Source organism: Volvox carteri, assembly GCF_000143455.1.
Source record: "Volvox carteri f. nagariensis unplaced genomic scaffold VOLCAscaffold_9, whole genome shotgun sequence".
NCBI classification, from domain to species: Eukaryota; Viridiplantae; Chlorophyta; class Chlorophyceae; order Chlamydomonadales; family Volvocaceae; genus Volvox; species Volvox carteri.
In genome coordinates this window covers 211,201-227,255 of record NW_003307552.1, presented here as the reverse complement: position 1 = coordinate 227,255, position 16,055 = coordinate 211,201, and the positions used below count along the sequence as shown (strand labels likewise).

The following is a 16,055-nucleotide window of genomic DNA, read 5'->3' as shown; positions in this document are numbered from 1 at the left end:
TTCGCCTGCTCTGTATACACATGTCATTTACTTCTCCCCTCCCCCCTCCCCCACCCCCCTCCCCACGTCCTCGGTACCCCGCCAGGTACCCCCGCGGCCACGTCACCCGGCTGCTGGGCCGCCTCAACGACCTGCGGGCGGAGAGCGAGGCGGTGCTGGTGCAGTGTGGCATTAGCCACAGGGTGGGGTCGGCGGAGGGGTGGGCCGGGGGAGGGGAAGAAAGGGCACCAAAAAAAGGCGGGAGGGGGTGCCAGAGCCAGCTGTGGCTCGGGGCCAAGGCCAGAACGAACTGGACCGAATGAGTGACCCGTGGGTCCTTACGCCAGCCACCCCCACCCCACCCCCCCACACACACAGAGACCGTTCCTTTCCGCACCTCCCCCTCCCCCTCCCCCTCTAGATTCAAGTCATCACTGGTCAGTTATAAATATTCCTGATGCAGTATTTTTCCTCTCCTGGACTCTATCCGTCTATCTCTGGTATCTACTTTAATCATGAGTGGTTCATCTTACCTTCCCCACCCCACACACACAATCTCCCGCGAATCCTAAATTACACAGCAAAATATAATATGCCTTGTTCTCCCCCCCCTGGAGGGCTGATCTCCCTACCGCGGTGCTTGTGGTCGCCCTGGGGGGCCCCCAGGGCTTCCTGCCCCCTGGACCTTTACTGCATGAGCTGTGCATGTGGCTTTGGTAGTTAGCCTTAACCTACCCACATTATTACTTAAAATCGTACGGCATGTACGACGCTCCACGTTTTTCCCTTTCCCTCGCCAGCCTGGACCTCCGTCCAACCCTGTATTCGATTTCCTGTCTCTTGCCATGTTCTGCTCAGTCTTTACGATGTGTGGCTTTGTATGTTTCCTTCCCTCTGTACACGCCCTTTTAAAAATCCGCTCCCTTCCTTCTCCCTTTTACGTCCGCCTCGCTCACATTCCCCCCCTCCCCCGCTTTCCCTTCGCCTTGGAAAGGTAGTTCTCATTTTCTTCCCCCCGGTGGCTCGCTCCCTTTCCCTCCCAGCCCTTTTGCGATGCCGCGCTGTCTGAGCTGCCCCGTGTGTCTCGAGCCGAGGAGTGGCGGGTGCCCCCGCGGGAGAGGGCGACGCGGCGGGACCTCACCGCGCCCGAGTACTTCGTGGTTAGCATCGACCCGGTGCGTATGCCCAACTGTATGCATGCATTTGCGTATGTGTGTATGTATGCATGTACGCATGCATTTACGTATGTGTGTATGTATGTGTATCTGTTACATATTGATCGGGGCCGGACACTGGCCAGGGGCACCTAACCGTGAACGACCGTTCGAATCCTCTAGCCAGCTACATACACACCAGTTCAGATGCCAGGCAACCTCCGTTCCACCGAACGCACACTCTACAACTGCGAGATCTACCAAAATGCACTCACACCGGTGCCGATCGCCATCCCATCCTTGAAAAGTCTGCCGCCGCCGCCCGGGCTCGATAACCAACCTAGATGCCGGCTCTGGACTTCGAAGTCCAGATCTGCTGAATTCTAGCCCAGGTGCTCTACCAACTTGAGCAACGCTGTACATACAGGCGACTGATGTATGTGATGGAAGCGGGCGGAACAAATTGACGGACGAGTTTAGCAGTTTGAGCATTGCTGTTAGATGAACCACAGCCCCATACGGGGCCTCCATTACGTACACATATACATACATGCATGCATACCGGCGTTCCGTACCCCGTTCCCTTTTCTCACACACATATACAGGTGGGCTGTACGGACGTCGACGACGCCATGCACGTCCGCTTCCTGCCGGCCCTTCCGCCACCCCCCAAGCCCATGTACGGCAGCACCACTTTGTACGACAGCTCATCCGACGCAGCGGGTGATCAGCTTGTGGAAGTCGGCGTCCACATTGCTGACGTCAGCTGGTTCGTGGCGGCTGGCGGCATGCTGGACGGCGAGGCTCGGGACCGGTGCACCTCCGTGTACTTGGTGGACCGGCGCCTCGATATGCTACCCGGGCTGTTGTCCGAGCAGTTATGTTCGTTAAGGCAGGGGGTTGAGCGGTTGGCAGTTAGTGTGATCTGGACGATGCGACGGAGACCAAGGACGACGAGGCCGCATGGGGAGGCTGGAGGGCCGGCGGCGGCGGAGGAGGGGCGGGAGTACGAGCACGAGGTGAAGGATGTGTGGTACGGCCGTACGGTAATCTGCAGCCGGCACCAGTTGCACTATCAGCAGGTGCGTGTGTGTGTGTGGGGGGGGAGATAGGGAAGGGGGGAGGCGGGAGGGCCATCCGGTTACGCTGCCAGTGTGTGTATTTGTGTGGGTGGGTGATCGGAACTCCCGACAACCTCTTTTGTCCCTTTTTCCAATTAGATGCTGGCACCTGCCCGCGTGTCCCCCCACGGGGACTTGTTTTCGCCAGATGGGAGGTACGATTCGAATTGGGGCATTGCCGTACAGAAGCCGTACAGGAGCCGACCCGATCTGCGTGTTTCCATTTCGTTGGACACCAACACCAACCCCCTTGCTCCGGGCCCCCCTCCCCTTCCTCCCCTCCCTCCCCTTCCCCCCCCCCTTCCCGTCCCCCTGCTCCCTCAGGCCCAGGACATCCTTGACGGGCGACCCGCCTCCCCGGGTGACGAGCTTCCTGCGGACCACGTGGCGGTGCTGCGGGGGGCACTGAAGGTGCTGGACGAGCTGACGGGTGAGTGGGGACGGGGTGAAACGGGCTGGGGGGAAGAGGTGGAGAGAAGGGAATTACCCTTTCCTTCCTCTATCTGATTAAACTTCTCCCTCCCCTCCCTCTCCTCCCTCTCTTCCCCTTCCTTTCCCCCTCCTCCCCCCTCTTTCCCCCTCCTCCTCTTCCTCCCCTCCTCCCCGTCCTCCCCTCCTCCCCTTCCTCTCCTCCCCTTCCTCCCCCTCCTCCCCCCTCCCCCTTTTCTTAGCTCAGCTCCGCTCCCGGCGTGTGTGCTGTGGAGCTCTAGAGCTGGCTAGTGCGGAACTGCGGTTCCAGACGGACCCCGCCACCGGGGCCCCCTGTCAGGTGGAGAGCAAGAAGAAGGTGAAGCGGAAAGGGGACAGCAGGGGGTGGGAAGGAAGGAAGGAAGTGTACCTCGTATATAATGTACCGTGAATGAATGTGTGGCTGAGTGTGTGCTTTGTAACTTGTAACTAGAATTCAGGATGGACTGATGGGTCGGTCGATACATTCGGATAACAGATTTTGTGTGTGTGTGGAAGTATTTCAAGCCGCCAGCGGTGTCCAGGGGGCCCCGGGGTGTGCGAGGTAGTGGCGGGGGGGGCGTGTGGGATGGCGCTGGTTGGGGACAGGGGGGGGGATCATAAGGGTGCGACGCAGCCTGTAGCCCGACGCCGTCACCGCGTTCTTTAAAGATGATTCCTCTTCCTCTTCCTCTTCCTAGCCACCACTGTCTGTTCCTGTCGTATTGTTCTAACCCAGCCATCCCCCCCTGGCCCCTGTCTCCCGCCCTCCCGGGTCTTTCCCCCCAAACCTCCTCACCCCTCACCCCTTCCCCGGGGAATAGTCGCACCCGCACGCACGTTGACGCGCGTGTGCCACGTCGTGTGTGTTTGTCTCTGTCCCTTCCCCCCTTAGCGCCAATCGTTATCGTCATATCCCCCCTAGCGCTCCTTCCGCCGCCATGCCATTTTGCCGTACTCACCTACCCGCCTGGCGCCCAGCTGCCGCTTCGAACCACTCCCTAAACCTTGTCCGTGTCCCCAACCATTTCCCGCCTAACTCCTAACTACCAACTACCAACTCCCACCAGATCCACATGATGGACGTGGTGGCGGAGATGATGATTGCGGCCAACTCGGCGGTGGCAGAGCGCATTGCCATGGCCTTCCCGGGAGCAGCGCTGCTCCGGAACCACCCACCACCCAGGCCGCAGGCCTTCGAGCAGGTAACAGTCCGCTGGCTGGAGGGCCTTGGGAAGGGGAGGGAAGGGAAGGGAAGGGGGGGCCAGGGGCCGGATACGTATGTACATACCTACCTACCTTTCCTGTGTGCATTTATCGCAGGTTCGCGCTCTCATCGAGCCGTACTCGGGCGGCGACACCGTGGACCCCTCCTCCAACGTCTCCCTGGCAGCCGCCCTGGAGCGGGCCTGTGCCGCCGCCGCCGCCGCAACCGACCCCGCCGCCGCCACCCTCATAAAGAGCCTGGCCACGCGCGCCATGTCGGAGGCGCAGTACAACAGCTCCGGAACCACGCCGCCCGGCACACCGTTGTCGTACCACTACGGCCTGGCGCTGCAGTACTACACGCATTTTACGTCGCCCATCCGCAGGTGAAAAGGAGCACTACAGCCGCGGGATTCTGCCGTACAGCTTCCCTAAGGGTCCGTAACGGAGAGAGCTATAGGAGCGGGCCGACATGGACATACAGGCGCAACACACAAATAGACACAAATAGACACAAATAGACACAAATAGACACAAATAGACACAAATACACACAAATACACACAAATACACACAAATACACACAAATACACACAAATACACACAAATACACATAAATACACACACATGCACACACACTGGCCGAGCAACACCTTGAAACCCCAAAGCCCAACTTCAATGGCAATATTTTGCCACAGCTGCCGTACAACCGCTACCGCCACCTTTTAACCTCAACCGACAACCGCACCCTGCTCCAGGTATGCGGACGTGGTGGTTCACCGGCAGTTACTGGCGGCTCTGTCCGGATCCCCTCCCCCGCAGCTGCACCCCGACCTGGCGGCTGCAGCAGCCACCATGAACGCACGGCACAGGCAGGCCAAAGCTGCCCAGAAGGAGTGCAGTGAGCTGTACCTGCTACTGCTGCTGCACTCCCGACCGCACGTGGAGAGAGCGCTGGTGAGATACAAGGGGGGGAGGGGCCGGAGGGGACATGGGCAGCTGGGGGGGTGGGGAGTGGCAAAGAGGTGGGGTGACCTAGGGGCAAGGGGGGGGGATGGGTGGTGTTTTGGAGACTGGTTTTGCTCTCAAGGGCGGCGGGTGCTAGAGGTGTGACCTCAGAGCATGGAAATGCCCGAGCCGTTCCTTTAGTATTGTCCTTCGCAGTGTATCGCTACGGGGGCCCACATCGGGGGCTGCCGTCCCAACAGCTTTCTGGCCCAGGGCATAGCGCCGCCCCGTCTTGTTGTTATGGTGGTGTTGTGGTGATGGGTTGGGTGGGTTAGCTGGCGTGCGTGTGCGTGTGCGTCTGGAGACGCTGGGGCTGTTGGACTGCTGTCCCACTGCCCCCCCCCCCACTGCGAAGGTGTGCGGTATCACCGGCAACCGACTGGAGCTGTTCATCCCCTCCTACCACCTGCGAGCCGCTGTGGCGCTCACAGACCGGCGGGGCCTGCCGCGGCCCCCTCTGCGGCCGGGGCAGCCCGAGGGCCCGGCGGCGGAGGAGGACCCCTTCCTGGCGGCCGAGCGGAGGGGCCTCAGGTACGGCACTGCTGTACACCTCTCCAGTGCGTCTCCAGTCTACTAGTTCTGGAGACCTGGGATGTACGGTTGAACTGTTTACGACGGTAGTTGCTAGCCGCGTTGGCGGGTGTGCCACGGGGGTCAGGGTTTTGGGGAGGCGGGTGGATGAGTCGTCATGGTGAAGACATGCCCCGACCAGGAGGCGGCAGCAGCAGCAGCAGCGCTCTCTGGCATCACTCGCCTTGCCGGTGGGGTTCTGCCTGGTTTTGGGTCTTCAGCACCCTCTTCCATCCGCATCTGCCTAGACACACGTCCTCTCTCTCCCCCATCCATCCACCTTCTAAAGCAGTAAAACCACAGTAGAACCACAGTAAAAGCCAAGCATATTCTGTCCACCAGGGAAAGAAGAAGCTTTGTGGCGCCTTTAAGCAAACAAATTGGATAGCAGTAACCCTAGCACCTGATTGGATCGGTTACAGGCTCAGCGGCACATCGGAGGAGGTCTCCATTACCGACGCCGGCACCGGTTCTATCGTGTGGGCGGTGCGGCTATGGCAGCCCGTCTCCGTGCGCCTCAATGCAGCGGATCACAGGGCGCATGGGCCCAAGCTGGCGCTGAGACTGCTGGACCCCTCGCATCCAGACGCAGTGCATGAGGGACCGCCGCAGCTGCGGCCGCAGCCGGCGGCGGCGGCGGCGGCGGCGGCGCCTGGCGGCGCGGCAGCGGCCATGCTCCCTCCTCACTTGCGCCTGCTGATCAGCCTTCGGGACAAGGCGGGCGAGCGACGCGGCGGCGGCGAGCCAAATGGTGCAGCACCTTCGGCGGCGGCTGGGGCCGGTCATGGTGGTGGCGCTGGGCCAGGGCCGCCGCCACCCTACCGGGACGTGGTGCCGGCGGCTGCCGCCAGGTCGGGTGCTGAGGGGGCCGCCAGCGGGGCCCCGGCGGCAGGGCAAGTCCACCAGCGGGTTGTGTCCGTGCAGGAAGGCAGTAGCAGCGGCAGTAGCAGCCGCGGTGTAAGGACCCCGGTGGCGGAAGCAGCCGCGCGCTTTGGGGCGGACGATAGGGAGGGTGACGCTGATGGCGATATGGGTGATGTAGCAGCAGGAGCAACTGTAGCAGCTGGTGTGGGTGTGTTGGCCGCGCCGGCGGCGGCGCTGGTAGCGACGGCGACTCCCCCCATAACTCTGGCGGCGGCGGGTGTCGCGTATACCAGGGCCGTGGAGAGGGCGGTGGCGGTCAGCCAAGGTTCAGGAGCGGCTGAGGGGCCCCTCGCGGGAGGGTCGAGTGCTGCGGAGCGGGGCGGTGTTACGCAGGCACCTGAGGAGGACGGGGTGGGGTGGCAGCTGCGTGAGCTTCGAGCGCGGCTTCGGCGGGTTTCACGGCTTGAGATGCGGCTAATGGCGTGCCGTAAGGGATCGAACCAGGAGCGGAAGCTGCGGGAGCGGTTGGATGAGCTTAAGGCAAGCGTACGGCATCTTCATGCATGAGCAACCCGGCGTGCTGCTCGGCGGAGGGCGTTTTATTTACGATGAGTTGTGGTTCGGTTTGCAGAGCGTAGATTGCGGTGCTTGCTTGCAACGCTGCGACCGCATTACGTAACTTTGGCATATGTGCGTTGCTGGCGGTGATGGCTGTACGACGAAAGTACGGCTGGACAATGCAAGGTTGAATGTTCCTTCCGTCAGCCTTTTTCCGATATGTTTTCGAGGAAAGCAGGAGTGTGATTTTACACAAGTAATATTACAAAGCTTAACATTGAGCGATAAAGCGCCAGTAGATTTGAAAGCAAGCGATCCCGCCCGCCCTGTTCGCGTGCCTTCCATACGCCCAAACACACGGCAGTTCCTCGAACCACAGGCAAACAACGTTACACACTATCGAAGATCCAGTCAAGTAAATGCGAATCAATCATCGTCAAAAAAATCAAGTTTGGGCTGGCCTTCGACGCAAAGACCACACCCTATTGAAGCGAACAGGGATGGCTAAGTTGAAAACGAAAATCCAGTAACCTCCATTACGTAGACTCTGTACATTATGCATGAAACTCAAACGTTGGCGTGGCGCAGTTGCCACTTGGGACATGCCTATTTCCCATCTCGTTGGGACCCAGGGGCCTGGTCCTGAAATCTTCCTGGCTGTCGCGGTTCTCGTTTCGTCTGTGAAAGTATGTAGGAAAGATCCGCCTACGCACCGAGGACACAAGGAGCAATAGCGACACAGCTGGTCAGCCCTGCACCCTTTAAAACGCAAGTAATACATGCGATGGGCTTCCCAGCATCTAAGTGTTAATTAGGCAATTGGAGATGTACTATCAATGTACCCGTCCGTCCGGCCGCCTTGCCTGGCTACGGGACCCGCCGGCGTCGTTTACGTACCTGAATCTCGTGCTTGGTCAGAGATGCTTGATAGAATGGCCTTTTGTAAGGCCAGGCAGGCTGTCGTGGGTCACCAAGGCAGTTCCAAACAGCAGTCAGAGCAAAGCATAGCAGCTCGCTAGCAGAGCATGCGCGAGCAGTCCCTAAGGTGTCCGAAGCGGCATCGTTCTCCCTGCCATACACAATGTTCCTCACCTGAAACGGCATATTGCCTCTTGGTGCCAGGGTAGCTTCCTTTAATAAAGCGCGGGAGTCCGCGTGTCGCGAACGGAAGTGGTTGACAACTGTGGCGTGCTGCGAAGCTTTGCAATAGCACCTTTACTTCAACTAGCTGATGTACGTATGCAGTGTATTGTGTGTAAAGGTTGATTAATAGTAACCGAGCAATAACTAAAAACAACTTCGTCGTATTTAGCATGGGTCTGTGGGTCTGCAGACACATCGCATCTGGCTGGGGCTGACGCGCAGCTAGGGTCTAGGTTGCAAACCCTCTTATGGAGAGATGTTATACAGTATCATGTATGGACCTTTCCTGTTAGGGCTATCCTGAGCAGCGCACAGGTAACTCCTGTCAAGTTCTCGTTTTCCCTACCTCCACAGGTGATTGTCCCTGATAGATTGAACAACATATGCACTTTTAGCTGTAATAGGTGCGGAGGCCAAGCAAACGGGTCCTTTTCGCCTGAGCTGTCCGTTTGAAGGTCGCTTCTGTCCATAGGACATGACATCTGCTCTTCTCAAACGCCTTATAGTCCTGCCCTATATGCGGTTCTCTTGGGGTTGGAAAGAATATGAAGGCTCGTCGATCATTACGTTCTCGACTTCTTGGTAACAGGTGGTTGTGGAGCATGTCCCGGAGCATGGCACTTGAAGACGTATTTGCACTACGCCTTGAAGCTGCTGATGTACTTACTTTTTTTTATGTGCGCTACTCATTGCCTTCCCAAACCCGACCGTACTTCGCCACCCCTTTGTCAGGACGTGACCTGTGACGCGCCACCCGGCTTAAACAACAAATTAAAGAGGCTTTGGGATCTGAACCAGGCTGATAACCTTCGCTAGCGCTGGTAATTTCAACACAACCCTGTTTAAAGCTTTGTGCCGCACACACGCTGGCTCCCGGCGGCAGTTGCCAGGGGCCCTGCAGTTGCGAGGGGCCCCATCCGCCCTTAATTTGCCCGCGGCAGCCATCTCTCCCACAAGGATTCAGAGGCCGCAGCCATGCCGTGGCACGACAGGGGACGCCCGCTGAAAGACAGCACCGGCGGCAGCCGCAATGCTACGGTAAGCGCTTAACTGCAATCTAGTGCACGCTTTTTGCAGAGAATCTTGGACCGGGGCCCTCGTTGAGAGGGGGGTTTCCTGGCGATTAAAGCGCTCAGCATGAAACCCGTCAACCGGGAAAATTCCTCTATGGCACCGCCGTACATGGCCCGGGTTGGACTGGCGGGGATTCCAGCGACGGCGTGTAAGCCGACGCTGACTGCTACCTTTCACTGGTGGCCACCATATAACAGGGTTATCTGCCTTTCCCGCCGGAATTCAAACGTTTAAAACTTCCCACGTGTTGTGGGGTCTTGGGCCGGCAGCCGCCGCAGGGCGCGATGCAGCAGCAGCAGCAGCAACAACAACAGCAACAACAACAACAACAACAACAGCAACAACAACAGCAACAACAACAGCTGCAGGGGCCGCAGCAGCCGTCTGGGCAAGCGGTGTGGTCGGCTCTGGGGCGCGTGGTGGGGACAGCGTGGACGGGACTCCAGGTGAAAGAGGGGCTCATGGGTTGTGTGAGTGCCCCGGGGGGGGAGGGGGCGGAGGGGTGATTGGCTGCCGCCGGCGACGTCACCGGCTACTCACCCTCTACTGCTCTGTGGGTTGAAACCCCTGCCCCCCCCTGCCTGGGATGCCCCTCCCCGGGGTCGGTGACGCGGTGGCTGCCCGTGTGGACTGCGGACTGTGTTTCGGGTTCCGCTTGGTGTGTGGCTCCGGTGGTGCAGCTGTGTCACCGCTACGTCCTGGCGCCGGCGGCAGTTTGGTTCCTGCGTACCCTGAAGGCGGTAAGGGGGACGGGGGACGGGGAGGAGGGGGTGGGCCTGGGTGGGGGTGGGGACGGGGGATGTGTGGGGGTGGGGACGGGGGATGTGTGGTGGGTTGGTAGTGTCCAGGATTATAGGCCGCCCCAACAAAGGGGATATTGCTTTGGGCCGCCTGGCCGGAACGTTGTTATTCCTAGACTGTATTGCGGCTACTCGTGTTCTGAGGGAGTCCGTTGCGTCCACTCGTTCGTTCATTCCATCTATTAAACAATATTGCAGTACATTGAGGAGCAGGTGGCCATATATAAGGCCATGGATCGGCCCTGTCCCGTACCAAAGTACGAGGAGGGGGAGATACGCAGCGCCACGGACGATCTGAGTTTTACTCGCCGAGTTTTGGGCACGGAGCACGGCATGATCGTGTACCTGACGGAGCTGCGGGCGACCCGGGTGGTTGTACGGCAGATTCCACTCAATCGCGTGGAGGGTGAGTCACGTCGTACATGCTGTGTGTGTGTGCGTAGTTGTTTTTATTGAGGGCGAACCGGGTCGCGCGGCCTTCTCAGAGACAACAACTCTTCACATCCCATGCTTCGGTCTGGCGAGTGAGAGGTTATGTGTGTGTGTGTGTTTGTGTGTGTGATGGAAGGGGGGAAGGGGGGAGTTCGGCGAAGGGAGAAACAGTACCGGGGCGCAGGAACCGGAGGGACGAACACGTCTTAGGCGCGGCTTCCTAGAGGCCCCTGTAGGACCGTCCAACCCACCGCCGACCGTTCAAACAGAGTTGAGACCTCGTAATCGTACTGCAATGATGAATGATTGGGAGCAGCATGCGGAATACCATATTATATTGCACCAACCGATAGCAAGAGTATTTTTGGCATCATACTGGCCAGCTGCTATTTCTCTAGCTAGTCGCAAGACCACCGACAGCCGCAATGCGTTATGCGGTGGGTGGTGTGCTGAAAGGGTAGAGGAAACAGTGTCTATTATCCGCAACGTCTGAAATCAATTACAACGAGCAGCGAGCAGCGAGCGAAAAGCGAAAAGGGGGTTTTGTAAGGTAAGAGGTCAACATGTGGTAAGGTGCGCTGTCGCCGTTCTCTTTGTAAAGTCTTTGATGTTTGTCTGTGTGTGTGTATGTCTATCCCCTTCGGTTCCCCTTTAGGGGATGAGCTCCTCCCATCTTGCCCGCTGTTGGCGGGTTCTGAGAGACACTGGTTGATCTGCCCTTGGTGGCGGTGATTTGCCCGCACACACCGCGCCACCATGTTGTGCCGTCAAACCCCCTCCAGACGCGGAGATGTTTTGGGAGGAGGCGGCCGCCGGCGCGGCGCTCATATCCGCCGGTAGCCGTCTCCCGCACGTGTTGCCGTACTTGGGTTGCTGCCCCCGACTTGCATGTCACGTGTACGAGCAGCGCCGGGGCACGTGCCACCTGAAAGAGGCGCTGCAATCTTTTGGTCGGTACGGCGGTGCGTTGAGCAGCTGGGAGGCCCGTCTGACCCTCTGTCAACAGCTTGTTTCCACTGTCGTACAGCTACTCCAGCTGGGGATCTCGACCAGGTGAGGGGCCTACGGACAGAGTCCTGTCAGTTCTTCTGTCAGTTTCTTACTGTAACGCAATAAAATGACATAGATCCTTCTTCTCCGCCACCATCTGCCGCTTCCTCCTTCGTGTTGCCCTACTGCGCTCTACTGCCCTCTCCCCTGTGCCAAACTCCCCCCCCCTCACCGCCCTCTCCCTCCCTTGCAGAGAGCTGTCAGCGGTTCACGTCATGGTGGAGCTCGGCAGCAAGGGCGACAGCGAAAAGAGTGCCACAACAGGACGCAACAGCGCAGGTAGCGCCACTGCCACTGCCACTGCCGGTGGCCGCTACTGTAGTGAGCGGGGCCCGCACTGCTGGCTGGCCCCAGGGTGTGGGTTCCGGGCGGAGGTAGCGCCCCGGCCGGCGATAGGTCCGGAGGTGGCGGCGGCCACCGCCGACAGGGGCTTGGTGGATACGGATAATGCGGTCATGGGTCGCGCTGTGGGACAGCTGGTGATGCAGGTGGGGCGCACCCCGTATGCGTGCGTGATGGGTTGCTGGATATTGCTTCGTTGGTTTCTTCATTGCTAATGATTGTGGTATGTGTAACCACCGAAAGGAGTATTAGGCCATCTAAGGTCGACACGGGCCGAAGAACCATGAAGACCTTCGTGTGCTTTATTTATATATTTATATTGTGCATATATGTGTGTGTGTCTGTATGTCTATTCACAACCGCCGCCGTTCCTCCCAAGTCTAATGCCCCCCAGCAACTCAGCGGCGCTCAACGGCATGACCCCATGACCGCCTCTCACGCACACCCTTCCCGCACACGTCCCGCTCACCTGCAGGTCCTAGCAGGCACCGATTCGCCAGCGCCCCCTCCCAGCACGGTGCTGCGAGCCCTAGCAGACATGGCCCCCACCCGCCTGCTGGCGTCCTCCGTGGCGCCCCCGTTGACAGAGGACCAGGCTTGGCCTCTGCTGGCGGCCGTCTACTCGCTCCTGAACTGGGGCCTCAAGCAGGAGGGGCCCCAACCGGCCCGGTCGACGGGGCCCCATGCTGCAGTGCAGGCGCCGCATGCTGTCTCCGCCCAGCGTGGCGCCGGTGGCAGCGGGAGTGCCGCCGCTGCCAGCGGTGACTGGTTTCGGGGCCCATCGCCCACCACGCCGGCGGCAACTGCCTCCGCAGGCAGCTCCACCACCTTGCAGCACCACCTTGAGCGGGAGGTCCTGCCGGCGCTGTCGGATCTGAAGCTTCAGCTGCAGATGCAGGCGGCGGTGACAGCCTCAGCTCCAGGGCCGGGATCCCCGTCCGGGGACGCATTCATAGGTGCCAGTGCGCCACCGCTGCCGTTCCCCTTCCACCCAGAGCCATCGGTGGCCGCGGCGGCGGCGGCGGCGGCGGAATCAGCACCGCCGGCGGCGACAGCTGGGACAGGAACCTGCCGATCCCGCTCCTCAGAGGATGCCCCTCCGCAGTGGTCCTTGCAACCGCCAGCTCAACATGCCGCAGTCACTTCGTCATCGCCCCCATCTGCGGCATCAGCGCTGGCTTCAACAGCGGCTGCTGCTGCCACATCAGCTGGGCATGGCACCGGCGCTGTGGGGTCCCCCGGCCAACACCCTACACCCCCTGAAGAGCTTCTATGTCCCATCACTACAGACCTGATGGAGGACCCGGTGGTGGCGGCTGATGGGCACAGTTACGAGCGAGATGCCATTGCACGCTGGTTCGCGGGTCGGCCGGGTCGGCCGACCTCGCCGCTGACGGGCGCAGTGCTGCCGCACACGGGCCTTACACCCAACTACGCGCTGCGGAAAATCATTGCAGACTGGCGGCAGAAGCACGGGAGTAGCTTGTGATGCGGGAAGATGAGGAAGAGGAGCATGAATATGATGGAGGAGTAGTTGGGTTGGAGTGGCTGGTTTGAAGGTTTTGATTTCGTCAGGTGCTGGTGACGTTGTCTTCAGGACGGCCAGGGTAGGGCTGGGTTGCCGTTGCGGTTGTGGTTGTTTGTACGAGTGATTGCCCTAACGGCGGTGCAAGGCCCTGACTGGCCGGGTCCTGGGACCCCGGTAGGGTGTTTCGGGCCGTCTGAGCGGGATTCCGGTGCTGTGCTATGCACTGTTGGGATGGATTGGGTTCGGGATTCCTGGGGGCTGGTGCTTTGGCGGACCTCCCCTCCAGTGCTGACCCTCCCGTGTAGCTGTAGGGCTGTAGGTGCCTTGCTGGATGGAATGAGTGTAGCAAATCTGTTTCGGCTCTTAGGCTTTTCACCTCTTCCCCCAGGTATCGGTGTTTCAATGTCTCTCAGGCGACGGTGGGTTGGGGCCGTATATGGTCCGTTCTTCCTTTCTCACATGGTCAATCGGCAGGTATTCATTGTAAACATGAAGGAAGTTGGTGTAAGGCAACTGGCTCAGGGTTGACATTCGGCTCCATGCACGCACGCGCGCGCGCGCGCGCGCGTGTGTGTGTGTGTGTGTGTGTGTGTGTGTGTGTGTGTGTGTGTGTGTGTGTGCTTAGAAAACGCTGTGGGCAAGCTGACGTGTCAGGTGACATGTTGTGGGGCCCGCAGGGTGCTTTGGTAACCCTCATCTGGGCCAATCGGTCGGTCAGTTGGCCGGCGGGCGGGGTTGTGGATTAAAGGCTGCACCAGGTTTTCCTGCGACCTGGTGTGGCTTTTAGTCCGCTGGATTTTGTGGTGCTCTTCATGTCCTGTCCTTGATGCAGCTGGTCTGCATGCCGGAGCAAGCTTTTGGAGCGAAGTTGACCTGGCCTGAATCTTATTCAACGGCGTTTGGCACCCCGGATTGGCAAGGGGCAAATAGATACAGCGTTTGGAAAGCTGGAGAACGGCGCTTTCGCTGGTGATAACTTTTGCTTCAGTTTCATCCGACGATTCCTCCAGGAAGGGTTGAATTGCATCCATCTGCAGGCATCTCTGCCTGCCTGCCTCTGCCTGTATAGGTAGGTCGGCAAATGTGACTACGCAAAGATAGACTGAACTGATTTGGAAACCTAATTGAAGCCCATGTTGTGAGATGTAAGGTATCTCCTGGGGGCCCAGCCAATGTTGGGGTTGTGACAAAACCTTACGTCCTGAACCGAAACCATGTGTACTCATATCCCCACCCCAGGCCACCAATGCTGACGGCCATGGCCATTGCTCTTGCTGTTACTGCTGTCGTTGTGCCCACTTAGGCCCAATGTGTTGTAATCAAGGTTATGAAAGTAGGAAAGGAGTGTCTTAGGCCGGCACTGCCCCGGCCACAGTACCAAACTGTGCCCCGATCCTGAGTAGCGAATGAGCTTTAACTCCCCGACTCTGACTTTCCCGTGAGCAAAGGTAGTTTTCACAGGAGGTTCTGAAACCTTGAAATCGGTGTCGTACAGATCCTTCGATGAACGGTTTCCGACATGGCGATACATGCATCCATAGCTCCTCTTCCAGCTTGCCATTAAGGAAGGTAATTTTCACATCGGCCTGGTGAACTGTGCGCTGCTAAGCTGTCACCATGGCTGTGTAGCGCATGCTAGGTGTAAAGAGCTCAGCAGGATGCTGCTGGATGGCTTTGGCGACCAGGTGCACCTATAGCGCCCAAATCTGCCGTTAGATGCATGTTTCACCTTGAAGACCCAGCAGCCCGCTAGGGTGCACTGGCCAGAGGGGCCAGCTCCCAGGTGCTGTTCGTGAGCTGAGAGGTGCAGGTACCACCACCATGACCTCGGGCCCGGGTGGCCACAACCGTACAGCAGCACAGCAGCAGTCAGCATTAGTGGCCTGGGGTTGGGGTATGGGTACACTTTGCAGCGCGGCTGTGATGGCTGATGCCAGAGTGTGGACCCCATCAGAGTCCATGGACCCCTCGTGGTGGAGCTGATGCTGCCACCATACATGCCAGTGTCAACACCAAGGCTCGGGTTCCGTTTTATGACCGCTTCACTGCACATGATGCCACTGCTGTAGCTGGGCTGAGGTGTACCCGCTGCTGTTGTCGCTTTGTAGCTGCTGCACCCTCGCATCGCTGGAGCGGGCTTCCACCTGGACGATCATGTCTACGGTGTGGTGCCGATGCCATCCTGGCTAAAGTAGCAGAACTGTCACACGGTTGACAGGTGTTGATAGGCCGCCTGTCAATAGGCCCATCTGTCACCCAGGGTGGAAAATTACAGCCTGTCAGCCCAGTCATCGACTGCAAGAACCACAACCGCAACAGGAACTGCCTGGCGATCAGGAATGACGTGTGGTGATGTGAAAGTGCTGCTTCAAGTCATTAAAGTTGCTATCCTGGCACTGTTGCCTTGCGGCTCATTCCCCCTCCTGTGAGGCTTCTACCAATAAACATCGCAACCGTAGCATGGCTTCAAGTCAGAAGTGGTGCTCCGTTTGCTGCTCTTGACAGGGTATGCCTAGCAACCCTGAGAACTTGCATGCATACCCAGAGACGTATTAACGATGGTGTGCATGGCTCTGAGCGGCAAGTCAGGTGTCAGCTTCTTCATTCGAGCAGGGGGCTGCATCGATGGGTATAAATTCGAGTTCAATGGCCACTGGTAATGTTCCAGCACGGATTGCTACCTAAGCAAACAGATATATACTCCAGGAATACTAACCCTGACACATCAGGGTGGCGCCACTAGTCCATCGGTAGGATATTTGCCTTCCAAGCAAAAGAG

The 16,055-nt window shown here is 59.0% G+C and overlaps 2 protein-coding genes across 2 annotated transcripts in view; both read left to right on the top strand.

Annotated features, from left to right (window-relative positions):
- Nucleotides 1-6,916, top strand: part of VOLCADRAFT_88450 (uncharacterized protein) — a gene marked incomplete at both ends in the record, with an annotated part of 12,204 nt that extends 5,288 nt beyond the window's left edge. Inside the window, 11 exons of the mRNA XM_002948227.1 lie at nt 86-199; nt 401-416; nt 1,023-1,139; nt 1,739-2,215; nt 2,579-2,684; nt 2,926-3,041; nt 3,772-3,906; nt 4,025-4,293; nt 4,666-4,864; nt 5,271-5,446; nt 5,908-6,916. Coding sequence (XP_002948273.1) covers nt 86-199; nt 401-416; nt 1,023-1,139; nt 1,739-2,215; nt 2,579-2,684; nt 2,926-3,041; nt 3,772-3,906; nt 4,025-4,293; nt 4,666-4,864; nt 5,271-5,446; nt 5,908-6,916 — 2,734 coding nt within the window. The remainder of the gene's footprint in view (nt 1-85; nt 200-400; nt 417-1,022; nt 1,140-1,738; nt 2,216-2,578; nt 2,685-2,925; nt 3,042-3,771; nt 3,907-4,024; nt 4,294-4,665; nt 4,865-5,270; nt 5,447-5,907) is intronic.
- A 6,081-nt stretch (nt 6,917-12,997) lies between these two features.
- Nucleotides 12,998-13,225, top strand: VOLCADRAFT_48964 (uncharacterized protein; the record flags this gene model as incomplete). Its single annotated transcript, XM_002948226.1, has 1 exon — nt 12,998-13,225. A coding segment is annotated over one exon (228 nt), but the record flags the coding sequence as incomplete, so codon positions are not given.
- Between the last annotated feature and the right edge of the window lie 2,830 nt (nt 13,226-16,055).